Consider the following 18,428-nt stretch of genomic DNA (forward strand, 5'->3'; position numbering starts at 1 on the left):
ATTAATATGGAAATGTGTTTTGTATGACCTTGACCAAGTCACTTAACCCTGTTTGTCTCAGTTCTTTCATTTCTAAAATGAGCTAGAGAAAGAAAGACAAACCATGCCTTCTGTCTGTATGTTGATATTAAGACAGTCATTTTGTAGACTTTTCCCTTGACTGTATTTATTTGACTCTGAAACAGTTGATATGAGTCTTCAGGTGCCTTAAAGTATGGGGGTTTTTTGTATTTAAATCCTGACCCAGGACCAAGTTGGGTTTATACAGGGAAAATAAGTCAATGGCAGTAGTTATAAAAATCATCTCTTGGGCTCACTTGCTCTCATCTAGAATTTCCCCCTGGAAAATCCTAGAATATAATTTATATCCAGGTTTCCATTAATGTGTGTCAAGGGTTCTCATTTCCTATGCAAGCATTCAAGATTATGATGTTTAGTGAGATAAGATAACATTTACTTCATCCAAAAGAAAATTCAGAAAACACACAAAGGACAACAGTAATTTATAAAAAGTTAAAATCCAATTCCTTTTCACTGACTCCGACTTCTTCCGGTCCCTCTACCCAATGATGTAGTCCTCCAAATTCCTATGGTTTGAACTCTATTAGAAGTTAAACAGAATTTAGGATTGCTTGAATGATATAGTCCTCTAACATTCTGAGTGCCATTTTTATCCCAGGTTATTAAGATGCTTTGATTTGAAGGAGATAAATGGAGAGCACTAGGCCTGAAAATCCGGAAGACCTGAAATCCAGCCTCAGACCCTAACTAGCTGTGTGATTTTGGACAAGTCACTTAAGCTTGTTTTCCTCAGTTTCCTTATCTGTAAAATGAGCTGGGGAAGGAAATGGCAAATACTTGAGCTTGACTCCCTTTCACAGGAAAATGAATTTGGAGTTGCTAGCAAGGTAAAAAATCTTCTCATTAGATTAACATCATCCAGTAATAGAAGATAGAACTAGGGTCTTTTGCATGCCTCCCCTCCTCCATTATAGCTAAAGTCCCTTGCTATAGAGCCATGTGTACAATCCAATTCTCTCCAATACGTTGTCCAAGAATTATCTGGACCTTTCTCATTCTAGCAAGTTGAGTCCCAGAACTCTCCTGGAATCTGTTATCTCTACATACAAACCCTGTTTGTCTCAGTTTTTTATTTCTAAAATGAGCTAGAGAAAGAAAGACAAACCATGCCTTTTATCTGTATGTTGATATTAAAGTAGTCATTTTGTAGACTTTTCCCTTGACTATATTTATTTGACTCTGAAACAGTTGATATGAGTCTTCAGGTTCCTTAAAGTTTGAGTTTTTTTGGTATTTAAATCCTGACCCTAAGTGACTTGGTCAAGGTCATACAAAAATCTCAAACATTGGCTTTTTCTTTCATCTTTCACAAGAAGCAGTGCTATGGAAAGGACAGAATGAAAGCCCTGAAGATAGAAAGATCAAGATTCAAGTCCCATCTCTGACATATACTTACAGTATTATCCCTATCAAGTTACTTAAACTTTCAGTATTTTAGGAAACTTAATTTGCAAAGAATGTACCAATTTACATTGGTGCACTCCCATTTATCTGGGAGTTTCCTATAGCAATAAAATCTCATGTCAACTTCCTAACATGTTTGACCTGACTTGTGGATCATAGAATTGTAGATTTAGAACTAGAAGGGACTTTAAAAATTATCCAGTCCAACTCTTTCATTTTTCAGTTAAGAAAACAAATCCAGAACTTGTACGTAATCACATAGGCAATGATGAATAACAGAGTTGGTACTTGTTCTTAGCTGCTGTGACACCGCACTGAGACCAAGAGAGTCTATATATTAGCTCAATGGTATGCAGAAAATAGAGAGCTGTATAATGGGAAAAGAAGGCAAACTGGTCATGTAGCAAGAGCAAAGGATGATCAGTGAACAACTCCAATGATCCAAAGATATTCATCCAATATCAAAGGATCTACAAAAAGTACCCTGTAAAGTTGAGGCTTTATGCAGAACTTATGGAAAGATATGGCCAAGTCACATAGACAAGGATGGGTTGAGATCTACATTTCTACATTTTTATCCATGTTGATAACACAGACCTGTAAAAGGAGCAAGTTGTTTGGATAACAAGTATATGTAAAAGGAGCAAATTGATTGGTCAATTAATTCATAATGCAAGTGTTACAGGATAAATTAAGGAGTGAAGGGGCTAGTGGCAGGAAAATTAGGAAAAAATTATTTGCAAGTATTGAGAGCCTGCTGGTGTGGAGACAAGGATGATGACCCCAAAAATTGATATTAGAGATATTCTGAAAGAAGAATGAACAGTGAATGGACATAGTAAATAAGGAAACAAAAGTTGACTATGGTTATTAGCACTTGAGACAATGGTGGCTCCACTAATAGAAAGAAGAAGGCTGCTAGAGAAAGGTGCATTTCACTAAAAGGTCATAGGAAGTAGAGCTGGAAGGATTAGTCCATCTAGTTTTTATAAAGCAGGAAAGGAAGTGACCTGTACCAAATCATACAAAAAGTATCAGGGTTAGGATTCAAATATGGAACTTCCTGAGGTAAATGAGTGACACAGTGGATGAAGTATTCAATTTGAAATCAAGGAAAGCTGCCTTAATCTAGTTGTGTGATCTTAGACAAATCAATGAATTGCAGTCTTACTTTTTTTTCTTTTTTAAAAATTATTATAGCTTTTTATTTACAAGATATATGCATAGTAATTTTTTAGCATTGACAATTGCAAAACCTTTTGTTCCAATTTTTCCCCTCCTTCCCTCATCCCTTCCCCAGATGGGAGGTAGACCAATTCAGTCTTACTTTTTTCACTTGTAAAATGGATATTATAATAGTAGCTATCTTACAGAGTTGTTTTTTTAGAAACAAATGAGATGACATATGTAAATCTTAAAATGTTTTACAAATGGCTATACTTATTATTGTGACTTTAAAATTGGGGTTTTTTCTATTACACCACACTGTATCCCTTATTACAGAATACCTTAACTTAAAGATATCAGTACCTAACAGAAAAAGGTAAGAATAGACAAGCGTTCACAGTTTCTTTCAAACCAAGTATGAAGTGACCATGTATTATTTATTTCAGTCTTTTGAGCAGTGATTAATGTTAGATCATCTTTTATGGACAACAGGGCATTTACCCTAAAGGATGTGGATAGATGGAAAGAGGGATCAGAGAGGGAGCAGCAGTGAGCTGCTATCATGGAAATTTGTATGTCTAGCTTTGTTGAACCAGCTCAAATGCTGGTGGATCTAAGGTCCCCATGACCATTGGATTGCATTTTGCATAACCCACTGTGTATAATAAAGTTGGAGGAAGAGTTGGCAAACTATTTATTCACTTTTGGGAAAGGCTTGGCAGAGGAGAAAAACCAATGATTGCAACATCTGTTATCAAAGATGCTGGCTGGCTCAAGAAGAAGGAGAGTTAGCAAATGTTGCTTCTTTGTTTCTGCAGTTAATCATTTTTTTGTTTCTGCTGTTAATCATTTATGAAATAATGATGCTTGAACACCTCATACTCCCTTCAACTCAGTCCTTGCTTTCCCACCCATGCACTTATACATCCTCTTTCTACTTTCCTGGATCTCAGCCGTGGAGGAATAATATATCAACTAGTAGATATTCCCATAAACTCCACTCCATAGAGTTAGGGACTGTAAAAGATCACAGAAACTTCTCTCTACATGAACAACTATAACCTCTTGCTCCAGGTCTCCTGATTCTCAGCTGGCTAACTGCAGGTTAGTGGTTTATTATGTTGGAACCTATTACTAGGTTCCAAAACCTAAAGGTGTTTTGGAAGAGATGAAGACAGAATGGTTTGGGGAGGTGAGAGGAGCAGATCATAGTAGCAGAAGTTAAGTTGCCAGCAGGAGTCCGGGAAGTGCTGTTGAAATAGGAGGTTTTTTGGTGGATTTTTCTGCTATTTTATACAGATAGGAGCTGAAACCCCAAAGATAAACAAGTTTCCAATGTCTCCACTGGGATATATAAGAAAGTAGAAAATCAGACTACCTCTCAGAGTGCTAACATGCAAAAATGTAGAATTGGAGAAGTTTTGCTTTGATGACCTCACCTGCCTTTTGTTCATACTTTCCCTATCAGACCATACCATTGGATCTTGCTATATTTGCTATAAGAGTAAGAGAGTATCAGTACTCTCATGCTGGTAATTACCTCAAAAAAGATAATTCCAAAAACTGTGCTAGTTACATAATCTGAAATCAATCAACAAGGAATTAATGAGCTCCAAGAACCTTGTCAGCCCTGTAAGAAGCATGTCATAATCAATCAATAAGCATTTATTTGCTTGTTTATTGAAACAATTATTTGGATTTTTCTTTTAAAAATTAATTTTTTCCTATTAACATGTATCTATTTACGCTTCTTCCCACATTCCTCTATTTTCTCCAGGAAAAAAAAAAACAAAAGTCTTATAATAAATGTACATTACCAAGCAAAACAAATTCATTGTCTATATTCAAAAATAAATCTCAAGCTACATCCTGAGTCTATCACTCTCTGTCAAAAGGTAAGGTAAGGTACTGAGTGAAAGCAGTGGAAAGAGAATTGATTCAGGAGAGAATTAGGTTCAAATTCTAAATCTGACACATTAGAGAGGGAAATCATTTAACCTCTTTAAATCTGTCTTCTCTATAAATGCTTGTACTGCAGTGTTGATGAAAGGGAAATATTTGTTGTACCCTTAAGGCATAATGTAAATATAAGCTAGCATAATATTCTAAGATTTCAGGGAAAGGAGGGTTCATTGAAGTCTAGAGTAGTCAGGAAAAGGTTCATGTAGGAAATGACTAATCAAGATAATTTATTGACAGAACGGAAAGTAGAACCTTGGTCCACTGATTTCAACTCCAAAGCTCTTTTTGCTACATCACATTTCCTTGGGGGATCTTGAAGAATACAACTGGGGCTAAGGATAGATGTTGGAGAGTAAGGAGAAATTTGATTCTAAGTAAGAATAAAATTAAGTTATGGAATCATATTGTTAAACCCAGGTAGATGGATTTAGACATCATGTCCTGGCATTTGGGGAACCATGAAAGATTTCTGAACCTGAGGAGTAACAAAATGAAAACAGTATTTTAGGAAGATAAATGAAGCGAAAGTATGCTGGAAGGACCAAAAAAGAAAGATGACTAGAGTTGGTAAAGCTAGTTAGGTTGTTGTACTCATCTAAATGTCAAGCATTGGTAGTTTGGCAAAGGTTATTCTGAGTGGGAAATGAGAGGAAGGGATAGATCTAAGAACATATTTGCAAAGGAAGAATGGACAGATATTGAAGGTGAATGACAGAAATGATTCAAGAGTTATTCCAAAGTTTTATGCTTTGGGTGACTGAAGGAATTGGTGAACATTAGAGTGAAAGAAGGAATGTTAGAGTGGAAATTTGTTGGGGAAAAGTCTCTAGGTTCTAATCCCAGTTTTCCCACTTACTATATGAGACCTTAAATGTTGGTGTTTTTGTTCTTTAAAATAATAATAGTTCTTTCTGGGGGAGAGGGTTTCTTGGGGAGGTTTTCTGGAGGCAGCTTTAGTTTCAGTTACAGTCACCCAAAGTCGCAGCCAGCTGATAAAAGTTCAGATCTTTTATTGTGTCCTTCAATATAGCCTGGTTAGCTCAGGCCTATCTCTCTGCTTGGTTCCAAGAGCTCCAACCCAAAGGTTTGTCCTTCAGACTGCAGCCAGCACCAAGGTGGAAGATGCAATGAATCTCTCTTGCCTCCGAGAGAGGGCTTGTGGGCTTCCTCCCAGAGTGCTCCTCTCCGACCCCAGTCAATGTTCCGGAGAAATTCTTGAAGCTCTAACAGCTTCCTCTCTATATATGATCTCCCAAAGGTTAACTTCTCCTCTGAGAGAAAGGGATTATGGGTTATCTCCCAGAGTGCTCTCTGGCCCCAAGAACTTCAAGAGAGGTGTGAATTCTGATATCTTTTTCTAAACCCTAAAATCTCCCAAACATGTGAACTCCAATGAGTACTTAAATATTTCTTGCTTCTATGAGCTCTCTAAAGATGTGAACACAAGCATCGTTTCTATCACTTGTACTTAGTACCTTGTTTCAAGTTCTGGCCCAAAATATCTCCTTCTAAGATCAAATCAATCATATTGAACCATGCTAAATTAGATAATTGTTGTCTCTATCAACTCTAATGGCTTATCAGTTTGTAAAGATTCCAACATTAAGCCAGTGAATTGTGCTCGTTTTTCTCACCTATAAAATAAAAAAGCTAGACTTGATGGATATTGAGGTCCCTTTCACAGCTGAATCTATGCTCTTATTACTTCCCTCTATATGTTTCAGTTTAGTCTTAATAGTTTCCTACCTATTTCTCACACAGTGCTCTTCTTCATCTCCTTTCATTGTTACTTTGGACTTGCTGGCATCCATTATGTCCTCTCTTCTCATCTCCAACTCTTCAGGACTCGGATCAAACACTACCTTCTATGGGAGACCATTCCCAATCTTCCCAGAAATCCTTCCTCTTCAAGGTTATCTTCCATCTACTCTGTAAATATTTTGTACCTACTTGTGTTTTTATTCATTTATATATTCTCTCCTTTCACCCCCTATCTCTACATCTTCTTATTTTCCTGAATTTAGAAGATTATTTAATACATATATATATATATATATATGTATGCATGCATGCATGTATGTATTATTCCCTTTTTCACCCATTCCTGATGAGAGTAGGATTCCAGAACTACCAGCCTTTCTCCTCTGTCCAATTCTTCTGTGTTAATTCTTCCTCTTGCACCTCATTTGTATAAGATAATTACTCTTTTAACCTTATCCTACAGTTTTGTTTTTTTTAGAATCACATTATACATAGCTTTATCCCAATCTTTCTCCCAAACTTTTCAAGTATTAATGATATTCTTAGACATCCAGTTTACATTTCCATGGGTTAAAAACAAACAGATTGTCCTTGTTGGGTTCTTTGTAATTAACCTTTGATACTTACCTTATATTTCCCTTGGATCCTATATGTCAACTTTCTATTAAGTTCAAGTCTTTTTGCAACAAAATTCTGAAAGTCTAGCAGTTCACTGAAGGTTTTTTTTTCCATTCAGAATTATGCTTAATTTTGTTGGGCATTTTAGCTGTAACAGCAGTTCTTTTGCTTTTTGATATATAGTGTTCCAAGACTTGTGATCTTTTAATGTGGCCTTTTAAGGTCTTGTATGATTCTAATTATGGCTCTGCCATATTGGAATTGGTTTTTTCTTGTTGCTCATAATATTTTCTCCTTGACCTGGGGTTTCTGGGATTTGGCTATAATATTACAAGAATATTATTACCTACAGGTTTTCCTCATATGATCTCTTTCAAGTGATATAGGTGGGTTTTTTCAATTTTTATTTTTTCCTTTTGTTCAAACACTTCAGAAAAATTTTATTTAATTATTTCTTGTATTATTGTACCAAGATTCTTTTTTTTGATGATAGCTTTCAGGTCATTTGGTTATCCTTATGCTTTGTCTTTTTGATTTGTTCTCCAGATCAATTGGTTTTCTAACAAGATATTTAACATTCTTTTCTATTTTTTCTTTCTTTATATATATATACATATATATTTTTTTATTATTTCTTGGCTGGCTATCCCTTGCCCAATTCTATTTTCAAGTACTCATTTTCTTAAGATTCTTTATCTCCAGTTTCTGGTTTTCATTTGTTTTTCTTGGATTGTTCTTTTAAAAAAATTCCCCCATATCTCTCATTTAATTTTTAAAGTCTTTCTTGAATTCTTCTATGAATTCTTTTGGGGCAGGTTACCATTTAATGTTACTCTTTGGAGTAGGGGAAAATTATCTTTTTGCTTCAATATGCTTCTCTGAAGATGAATGGGGTCTTCTCTACTCCCATAGTAATGTTCTATGGTTGGGTTTTTTCTCCTTTACCTGTTCATTCTTTTTTTATTTTTTAATAGAAGCTTATAATTGTATTTAACACTTGTTCTGAGATGTAGAGGATGGTACTTCTGATCCCAGGTCCTCTTTCATTTCTCCTCTCTAGCCTGGAACTGAAACCTCTTCTTCCTAGTGCCCACAGCCAGTAACATCTCTGAACCACTGCCTCTGCACTAACCCAGCATGTACTGGTTCCTCCAGTAGCCCAGCTGGCTTCCTTTATTAGCAGAGATTTGCTCAATCTTCCCCAGATTCTCATCTCCCCATATTTCTTAAAGAATATTCCTGTGACGGGGGCAGGGTGCTTCAGGGCTCACAACTTGCTGTTTCTGGAGAAAGTAGCCTGGAGATGTTTACATTTCACTTGGCCAAACCTTCATCCTGGGATTTTTCTTGTAGATCTTGTTCAGTTGTTCCAGCAGGACTACTGTTCTGCCCCAAGTTTTGTTTATTTTTACCACTCTATCTTCACCCTGAGGCACTATATTGTTTGTGAAGGAGATCAAAAGAGCTTGGAATTTTCTGATCTATTCCATCTCTTCCCAGAATCCTTTCTGGACCACTTTTTAAAATGTTTTCAAATGCATAAAATAAAAAATGAAAGATTTTTTTATAAAGAGAATCAATTATGTTGAAATACAGATCTCAATAATTTAAGGAAATAAATTCATAGATCCTAGGCTAAGAAGGAAAGGATAAACAATGCCAGTATTTTTGCCAGGAAAACTCTATTAAGGTTATGACTGAACAACAACAAAAGGTTAAAAGATTTATGACTTAATTGGAAAACAATGTATACCTATTTTTTTCTCAGTGGCTTAATAATGATAATTCACTGTATTTGAATATTGTGTGAAAGAAGTCATTTCATCATCTACATGAATGGGGATGGTTTTGTCATTCAATTACAAAGATCAATTTTTTAGTCCGTGCAGGGGTCCTCAAACTACGTCTTGCCGGCTAGATGCTGCAGCTGAGGACGTTTATCCCCCTCACCCAGGGCTATGAAGTTTCTTTATTTAAAGGCCCACAAAACAAAGTTTTTGTTTTTACTATATTCCAGCCCTCCAACAGTCTGAGCGACAGTGAACTGGACCCCTATTTAAAAAGTTTAAGGACTCCTGTGTGTTAGCTTTAAAATTTACAATTTTTCTCCAGTTTATTTTTTATTTTGCAGACTTTTATTTCACTAAAGTCATAAATCACTAAAAATTATTGGGAGAATCTAGCTTCCTTTAAAAAATACTATTAGTCATTTACAGTGAAATGTAAATATCCAGTCTTTTTCCTTGAGAGTTTTCAATTCTAGTGTTCAAGAAACTGGAGGGGCTGAGTAATGAATTTTTCTTTCTCACTTGCTGATCTGTGCTGACAATCTGGCCTATGAGCTCTGGGAACCCCCAAACTTAGAAACATTAGGCTTTGCTTTTATCAAGAAGCCAAACTGCTATACTAACTATCCCCATACATTCAATGGTGCATCTCCTTCTTTGCACAGGCTGTCTCTGTCTCCCATTCCTAGAATTATCCCCTCTTCACTTTGGTCTTATAGTGACAGTCATTGGATCAGTATTCTACAACTAAAAAGGACCTCAGAAATCATTTTATCCAATACCTTCCTTTTGTAGATTAGAAAATCAAAACCAAAATCAAAATTCTGTGATATTTCCAAATTCACACAAGCAAGAAACCTTCAGAAGAGGATTGCCACTCATGTCCACTGACTTTCAAGACTATGCTGTTAATCTTTTGCTGAGCCCATCTTAACCTTCAAGATCTTCATAAAACTTGCTAGAATTTTTAAGATCCTAGAAGAGACAATGGGAAAGCAACATCAATCCAATGCCTTTGTTAGGCAGTAGAATACTATTTTATTGGAGAAAATCAATGATAAATATAAGAGCTAGGCTATCTTAATAAAGTGAAAAAAATACTGAGTCCAGAAGACCTGGGTTCCAGGTTTACCTCAGATGTTCACTGCCTATGTGATATTGGAAAAGTCACTCACTTTGTTTATTTGTAAAATGATAGAGTAAGACTAGATGACCTCTAAATTATCTCCCAATTTCAGAAATTTAATCCTATAGTCATATTTTGATATCAGCTCCTACCTCCATCATTCCCTGGCTACTGTAGTTCAAACCAGATCTCATTAAATATTATTAGTGATTTGGTAACTTAGTCATCTAGTGTCTAGGTTTCTGTCTTTTGTTTTTCAACCTTCCAATGCTCACTCTTTTGTGTCCAATGTTTCCAGGATGTGCAGAGCAACTGGTACTTAATGTTAGATTTTCTTATGACGATCTGCTTGAACCTTTGCTCCACTCCACCTAGATTGACATTGAAATGCTTGGATTTATCTTTGCCCACATGTTGTCTCCCGATTTCTTTTCCCCTCAGACTTACTGCCTGATTTTGTATCCCCATCCTTAGATTATCAACCTAAGCTATGTAGCTTTTTGGAATCTTTCAGATTTCATATTGCTTGAAGAATCTGACAGAATTCTACTGGTTCCCCTTTGATAATCTGACACTATAAAGAAATTAGTAAATTAGTCAAGATGAGAAATCATACTCATTATTTTTGTTTCATTGTTTGATGGTCTGCTGGTTTGCTCATGATTTATAGAAGTTTACTTGAAAAGAAGGCCAGCCTCACTGATTTATATTAACGTTCATTCCTTTTGGAGCAATTTTTTCTATCTAGAGGTCACATTCCAATTTGCCAGGTATCTGATATGGTGGCCATCTTTAAAATCAGGTTAAACATTTGGGGCAACAGTTTTCTCATTTTATCCTTGAATTCTTTTAGGACTTCTAGGTAGATCTTAGTCTGTCCCCATTTTTTTTAGTTAATTTTTTTTCAATTTAGTTTAAATGACTATTATTTTACTGAATCATTTGAATGAATAAATCCAATGTATACATTTCAAGTAATTATTGTGAAACTGGAATTTTGCTAAGGATGATTTTGAGAATTCCTCTAGTGGCCTTTTCCTTTTCATTCCTAAGTACTCCCTTTGTCAAATGATCACTTAGAACTTCCATTGATTCTTTTTTTTGATTCCTCTCTTTTTGTATTTAAATGTTCTTCTTTTATTAACTTTAGAGTATTTTGAAAAGTATTCCTTCAAATGCTATATTGAAAAGCTCTGTTATTTCTTTATGTTTAACCTGCCAAACCAAGTCAAGTCAAAAAGCATTTATTATTAAATGCCTACTATGTGTTATAAGTTAGGACCAATCCCTAAACCCAAATCACTTTAACTATCATTGATTGGCCAACAATAGGTTCCAGGCCCAGTCCCACTTTCTCATTGTTTGGGCCCTGATTTGGCTTGGAGTGAATGAAAATGAAAATTGTTTCTATTTTGGTTAGAAATTCTGAGGGCCTCCCCCTCATATTTTGGTGGTTTGTTTGTTGCTTTTTGATTAGGTAAAAGAGCCCATTCTTTGTGCCACATGTCACTAAACTTTATCACTGATTGGTTATTGCTTGAGCCAAACTGAGATGATTAAAGACTAGCTTAAAAAGGTCAAGGTCTCCCATTGCTTCCAAGACCATCTTTAGTCATTCTGGACTATATCTTGCCACTGGATCCAGATGGTTTTGGAGGAGAAAGTGAGGTTGGTGACTTTATATAGCCCTCCCTTATTTAAATCCAGTTTATTTACATGTAAAGGCATCACCTCTCTGATGTCTCTTTTGAGAAGGAAGGAAAACAACAACAAATATCTTGTTTATGCCTATTTGTATGTTATTTCCCCCATTCATTCATAAGATCCTTGAGGGAATGGACCATTTTTGCTTTCTTTATATTCCCAGAGTTGAGAACTGATGCCAGTCACAGAATAATAGATAATAAATGATTGCTAGTTGGGTGATGGACTAATGGGAAGCTTTTGCCAGTGATTATCAAGTCTTACCATGTGAACAATTACTTTATCCATCACATTAGATTAGCATGGTTGATGACAGAAGGTCAATTTGGTTGAAACTTGGTCAATTCTCCTGTTGGAGCTATTTTAGGAGATTGGGTGGGATGACAATCTATCTCAGTTTTGCCTTTATAGTCCCAATTTCAGGTTGTAAGCACAAGCAGGGGCAAAGATATCCAAGGAAAAGGTCTGGACAGATCTGACTCCAAGGTCAAGGTTCCCTGCATGGTTATGTTCAGTGGAGCCCCATAGGATAAATCTAGCGTCGTTCAGTTGTTTTCAGTCATGTCCTACTTTTCATGATCCTATTTGGGGTTTTCTTGGCAAAGATCCTAAAGTGGCTTGCCATTTCCCTTTTTAGTTCATTTTATAGATGAGGAAACTGGAGCAAACAGGGCTAAGTGACTTGTCCAGAGTCAATTAACTATTAAGTGTCTAAGGCTGGATTTGAACTTAGGAAAATGAGTCTTCTTGACTCCAGACCTAACACTCTATCCACCTCACCACTTATCAGGTCATTTCTACATAACATTTTTTTTTAGAAGATATCTAGTAAATTTTTAAATGTTTTTTTCCTGTTTAAAATATTTTAAAAATATTTATATTAAAGCTTTTTAATTTTCAAAGCATATGCATGGATAATTTTTCAACATTAACCACTGCAAAACCTTGTATTTCAAATATTCGCTGCCTTCTCCTACCCCTTCCTCTAAATGGCAAGCAATCCAATACATGTATAACATTTTTTAAAAAATAATTTAAGGTAGCTATTATATCCCTTTAGACTCTCCTTTTCCAGATAAGGTCTCAGAAAATACTTCATGGATGACGTGGGAATTGGAGCTGATCTTGGAGAATAGCACTACAAATATCCTGTGCTGCTCAGAGCTAAGAGTTAGGATTGGAGACTTGCAGAACAATGGCCCACTCCCCTCCCCTTGTACTACTACTTTCTGCAACACATCCAAATTCTAATTGTAACCATCAAGTGATTTAGTACAATGTCAAAGAACCATCTACTGAACTTCCAATCTTTGGAGGAAGACCACAAGAAACGGATACAATTAGTTTTACCTATGTTTTAGATTGTTTTGGAGTAAACCTTGGTATAGGGAACCCCCCCACAAAAAAAAAACTCCCCCTCCTAATGCAGAACAACATTTGCTTAATAACTTATAAGTCTGAGAGTAACCTGGGACAATTTGCCTATAGTTAAATATCCAGTCTGGTGGTCTTAGAATTAGAGTCGGGACTTGGACCAAGGACTGCTTAATTCCAGGCTGATTCTTTTTCCATTCTGGTTATGCTGAAAAACTATCTTATGCTGGTGCTGGTTTTGTTGGAGGGCCTTCTTTTCTATTATCCTCTAGTTTCTGGTTGATTTTTTAATCAGCTTTGGGTTAGAAGTCATTTGTTATTTTTTTCTCATTGGATTTCTTGATCATTCTTTGGTCTAGTATAATTTTCAGGTTTTGTTAAAATAGGAACACAAGAGCTGGGTGACCTACACCTAAATGGGTATCTCGGCAAGAAACCTAATTTTCTTTTTAAACACAAATATAACAAATTCAGCAAGTAAGTTTCTAAGCTGTCCTGCTTTTCAGTAATTCTTTCTGGAATTTCTTTTTTCTGTTCATTTCAAAAGAAATTCCTTAATGACTTTATTCTTTTTTTTTTTCTTTGATTCTCCAATCTCTTTCCCTTTTTTCTTTCTCAAGCCCCAAACTCATCAAGACAAACAGAAAAACAGAGCCATTCTGTAAAATATTCATAATCGAGCAACAAAAATTATCACATTGGCCAGATCCAAAATGTGTATCATATTCTGTATCTTGAATATACTCCATCAGGAATAGTTGATGTGTTTCCTTATCTACTTGGTGTTGTGGTTGGTCATTGCATTGAATTATCTTAAGTCTTATAAAGTTGTTTTACTTTGCAATGTTATTACATAAAGATTTTCCTGGTTTTGCTCACATTACTATGCATCAATTCATACAAATCATCTCTGTTTTTTTGAAATGATATCCCATTATGGGATAAAAATAGTAATTACATTCACATGCCACAGTTTTTTGACCATTCCTAAATTCCTAAAAGTAGTTTCCTACTTTTAACTATGACAAAAGAGCTGCTATCCATATTTTTTTAAATACATATGGGTTTTTTCCATTTTTCTTTGACATGTTAGCTTATAGGTCTTGAAGCAATATAGCTGGTTCCATGGAAATGTAATAGCAATCATTTCAAAATATTTCAATTTCTGCTTGCAGATATGTAGGATTTAGAAAGGAAGCAAGAGTACAGTATAGGTAGAGGCACTGAGATGGAAGTGTGCATGAAACTTTGGCAGGAAGAATGAAGAGACTGTCTTAACTGAAGAGTAGTTAAGTATAAAGTTGAATAGAAAATAGGCATAAAATTGTATAGGAAATGATGAATAGGTCAATGATGACAGCTCACATTTGTAAAACATTTTAATATTTATAAACCATTTTCCTAAAATCTAGCTCCATTAGTTAGTTTGTAGACTTAGAGTCAGAATACTTGAGCATGGGTTTTAGTTCTATGTCCTTTGGTGAATAATTTTATCTGTTATCTCATCTGTATGATGAGAGGAAATAATAAAGGCAACAACTCCCAGAGTTGTTGTGAAAATCAAGTGAGATAATGTGAGCATTTTGAAACCACCCTATTCCCCAATCAAATTCTAGAAGAATGTCAGTTTGTCATTGCTATCAGGAAAGACAGCATGGTGTTGTTGATAGAGACCTGGGCTTAGACTCAAGAAGACCTGGGTCCAAGGCCTGCTCTGACACATATGAGCTGTGTGACTCCAGGCAATTCATTTAAATTTTCAGAACTCAGGGCAACTCACTAAGAGTATAAGTTGCAGACATGCTTTGATTGTGAGTTTGATTCATCCAGGAGTTTCCTATATGTCTGGTCCTGATGCCACCCTCATTATCTAATAGGGGATAAATAGGAAATCTAAGTTTAATGAAATATTTATCCCTTAAGTAACAGATACTACTTAGAACATTGTGAATACCTTTTTTCCCCCACCTAGCGATTAAGAATTATACTATGATGAATTTCCTTTAAAGAATGAACTTCCTTAAATACTTTGAAGAGGTACTATCCATAAATAAATCCTGAAGCAGGAACAAAGTATTGCCAAGAAAACCCTTTATTTCCATTTCTTTGGAGAAAGTAAATTTTCAAAACTGAAAATTATTTAAATGAATTTATATTTAAGGTGATACATGGCATGAGAAATTTATTTTCTATTCTAAATAACTTGTCTAGTTTGTTTTCTTTTGTTTATCTGAATCAAGAGACCATTTCTTACTTATTTCACCAGAAAAACTTGGAAGAAACACTTGGTGACAGATTTCCCAAGGGTTGCAAAGGAGATGGCTTATAGGAGGGAGAAATGGAAAGAATATGGTTCAACTCTATTTCAAATAATCTTGTCTTTTGCTCTGCTAACCAGTGTGCATGGTAAGTGATGGGGGATGGGGAATGAAGGAAAAAGTCATATAAACATCACTCATTTGAACATATTAATAGGTCCAAATATCTGGGAAAAATCTCTCTCCAATATTGCCAAAGGGGTTTGTTGGGCAGCACACTCAATTATCTGAGATGGAACAAAATTGACATACACAATTGACTCTTCTTAAACTTTTAGGGAATACCCAAGACCAATATACTCCCTGGGATCAACCAGGACTAAAATCAGAGATTTAACTAGGAATTTTTGTACCTTGGGGTAAGTTAATATTGAGAGAACTCATCAGGAGTGTCCCACCAGTAGAGAGAAAGTGTTTTCCTAGATAAGGCTCTTACTTTTGTTGGAGGGAAAGGAGATGATGCCATGCAGAGGAGGAACAGAAGTGAAGCTCAAAATGGTAACATCTCTATACTATCTAAATTCCCATAATGTGGGAGAAGCAGGAAGTGAATAGAAAACAAGAGAAATATTTAAATATAAAAAACCAATAGATAATTTTGATTATTTTAGTCTATTTCTGTTTATAGAGGGAGAGGACCAAAGGTGGATAGAATTTCCCCCATGAGTCTGAAAATCTCTCTCTAGCCCTTGATATTTTAGAATTATAGTTACAGCTAGAAAAATTTCATGAGAGAAAATAAAATGATCATGATAAATTGTTTCAGAACTAATATTTAAAAAGAAGACTGATAAGATTTCTGTTTAAGATTAGTCCAAAGGCTTTAGACTAGAATAATTTTAGAATTCTTTCTTAATATTTTTAAAAGAGAGAAGGAAAAAGAGGGGGCACTTTGTGTCTGAATGACTGGGAGGATGATGATATCCTTGAATAGTAATGGGAAAGTTGTTAAGATAGGAGGCTTGAACTGAGAGGAAGTAATAGTCTTGTATTTGACATGTTGAGTTGGACATACATATGAGATATTTAATTCAAGATTTCAAAGGGAAGTTGTAATGAAAGACTAAAACTTTAAGATATATAGATTTGGAATTCATCTGTATAAACCCATGGGAGCTGATAAGCAAGACTGTATGATAGGAAAAGAAAAGAAAGCCCAGCAAAGAGCCTTGAGTGATAGCCAAAGTAGGGGGCTTCAGAGATGCTAAGAAGAATGGGGAGTGAGAAGATGCTATTACATTTAGTAATTTTGAAGAAAATGTTTCACTTGAAAGATGAGGTTGGAAGTCAAATTGCAAAGTGTTTAGAAAAGAGAAAAAGGAGATGGAGTGGGCTAGTATAAATGGTTTTCTCAAGGAGCTTAGTCACAAAGGGGAGGAGAGGTATTGAACATTAGTGAATAGGGATGGTCAAATCAAGTGAGGCTTTTTCTTTAAAGACAAATGTGTTAAAAAAAAAATTACCGCTATAGCAGTAGTGAAGAAGTCAGCAAATTAAGAGAGACTGAAGTTTAGAGAAAGAGTAATGGAAGCAATTTTTTAAAGAAGATGGGAGGGAATGAGAATAAAGATAGAGGGGTTTGCCTTGGCAAGAATTTTTTTTAATGTGAGATAAGAACAAAAAAGGAGATAACAGAAAAAATACCTGAATGATGTGAGATAAAGAGGAAAGAAAGTTCTTAATAAATGGACTCACTTTTATTTTTTTTTTTTGGTAAAGTATGAAGTAAATTCCTCCATTGAAAAAGTAAGGAGATAACTCATTGGGAAACTTGAGGAAAAATTAGAAGATTTAAAATAGAAATTGTCAAAATTATAGAAGCAAATCCATTAGAGATGAGTAGAACATTTGTTTTAGTAGAGATGAAGGCTCAATTAGGAATAGATAACATTTTTGTAGAGGGCCCTGTTAGCATGATTTTGAGGATTTCCCTGGCTCCATTCAGCAGTAGGTGAATAGAAGCAAAGGAGGCATCTGATAAGAACAATGCAAGATTGTGGTCTGGTTCTATAATCACAATTGGTTTATTAACTTGAATGATCTTGGCAAGGTGGGCAATAAGAAGGATTAATAAAACTCAAGTCTTATCTTCCTTATTGAATTAAGTTGTTGCATAAATAGAGAAGCAGAGGTAAGATTTTTGTGCCTTTTATCATCATCAAACTATATTTTTTATTTCTGAGTACATATATATGGTCATTGTTTTCAAGGCATTGTATTGTGTTCTATGGGGATCAATAGATACAAAAACATTACTCCTGCCTTTCTACAATATGCTATTTAACTCCTAGCATTATCAGCAGATTCTAAGTTTTAATCTTTGAATCTCATTTGATTTGATGGCCAGGTTCTTGTGGTCCCTTGCCCAAACTTCTCTATGCTGCCCCAATGTCCTTGGAAATGGCAAACAAAACTAACTTCTCAGATGGAGAACAAGTGAGATATATTTGCCGCCCAGGCTACAGCCGGAATAGCTCCAGAGTTACACTTACCTGTAGAGATAATTCCTGGTATCCCACCACTCCATTCTGTGTCAGTGAGTACTTCTAACATTTGATTTTTGATTTCCTTACTTTGTTCTTTGGAGGTTTTCTGAATGTCTGTGTGTTTCCCTAATTGTGAGGCACTTTTGAAAACTACAAGAACCTTTGGATCCTTAGGGAATTCCTGAATCAGTTACTGTGTCAAGGTATAGGTACTGTGTCAAGGTGCGTTTCATTTCTGAAAAAAAAAATCAATATATGAAAATACAAAATGGAAAAATCATGGGAAAATCATTTGTTCTGTGAAAGAACATTTAAAAAAACTACAAAATAACTCAAGCAACCTCTTTCAATGCACAAACCACTTTTTGATTCATAAAATTTTGATTTATTTTTCAAAGTCCTTTATTTTGCACATGACAAATTGGAACTGTATCCAAATATTTGAAGGACTATCATATAGAAAGATCAGATATTTTGTGTGCCTTTAGAAGGTAAAACTGAACTAAGGGTTAAAGTTAGGAAGATCCTAAATGTTACATCTGTCCAACCGGAATGCTCTATCTTTTGAGCAAGTGAGTTCTGCATTTTTGAAAGTATGTAAGCTGACATTATTTGATTATTTTGATTATTTGAGTTGAGG

At 35.3% G+C, this 18,428-nt stretch overlaps 1 protein-coding gene across 1 annotated transcript in view; it reads left to right on the top strand.

Annotated features, from left to right (window-relative positions):
* The first annotated feature begins 3,535 nt into the window (after positions 1–3,535).
* C4BPA (complement component 4 binding protein alpha) overlaps positions 3,536–18,428 on the top strand; it is a 40,833-nt gene continuing 25,940 nt past the window's right edge. Inside the window, exons 1-3 of the mRNA XM_031937273.1 lie at positions 3,536–3,756; positions 15,251–15,390; positions 17,650–17,838. Of these exons, the coding sequence (XP_031793133.1) occupies positions 15,303–15,390; positions 17,650–17,838 (277 nt within the window). The 5' untranslated portion in view covers positions 3,536–3,756; positions 15,251–15,302. The remainder of the gene's footprint in view (positions 3,757–15,250; positions 15,391–17,649; positions 17,839–18,428) is intronic.

This window comes from Sarcophilus harrisii, chromosome 4 (assembly GCF_902635505.1).
Source record: "Sarcophilus harrisii chromosome 4, mSarHar1.11, whole genome shotgun sequence".
In the NCBI taxonomy this organism is placed as follows: domain Eukaryota; kingdom Metazoa; phylum Chordata; class Mammalia; order Dasyuromorphia; family Dasyuridae; genus Sarcophilus; species Sarcophilus harrisii.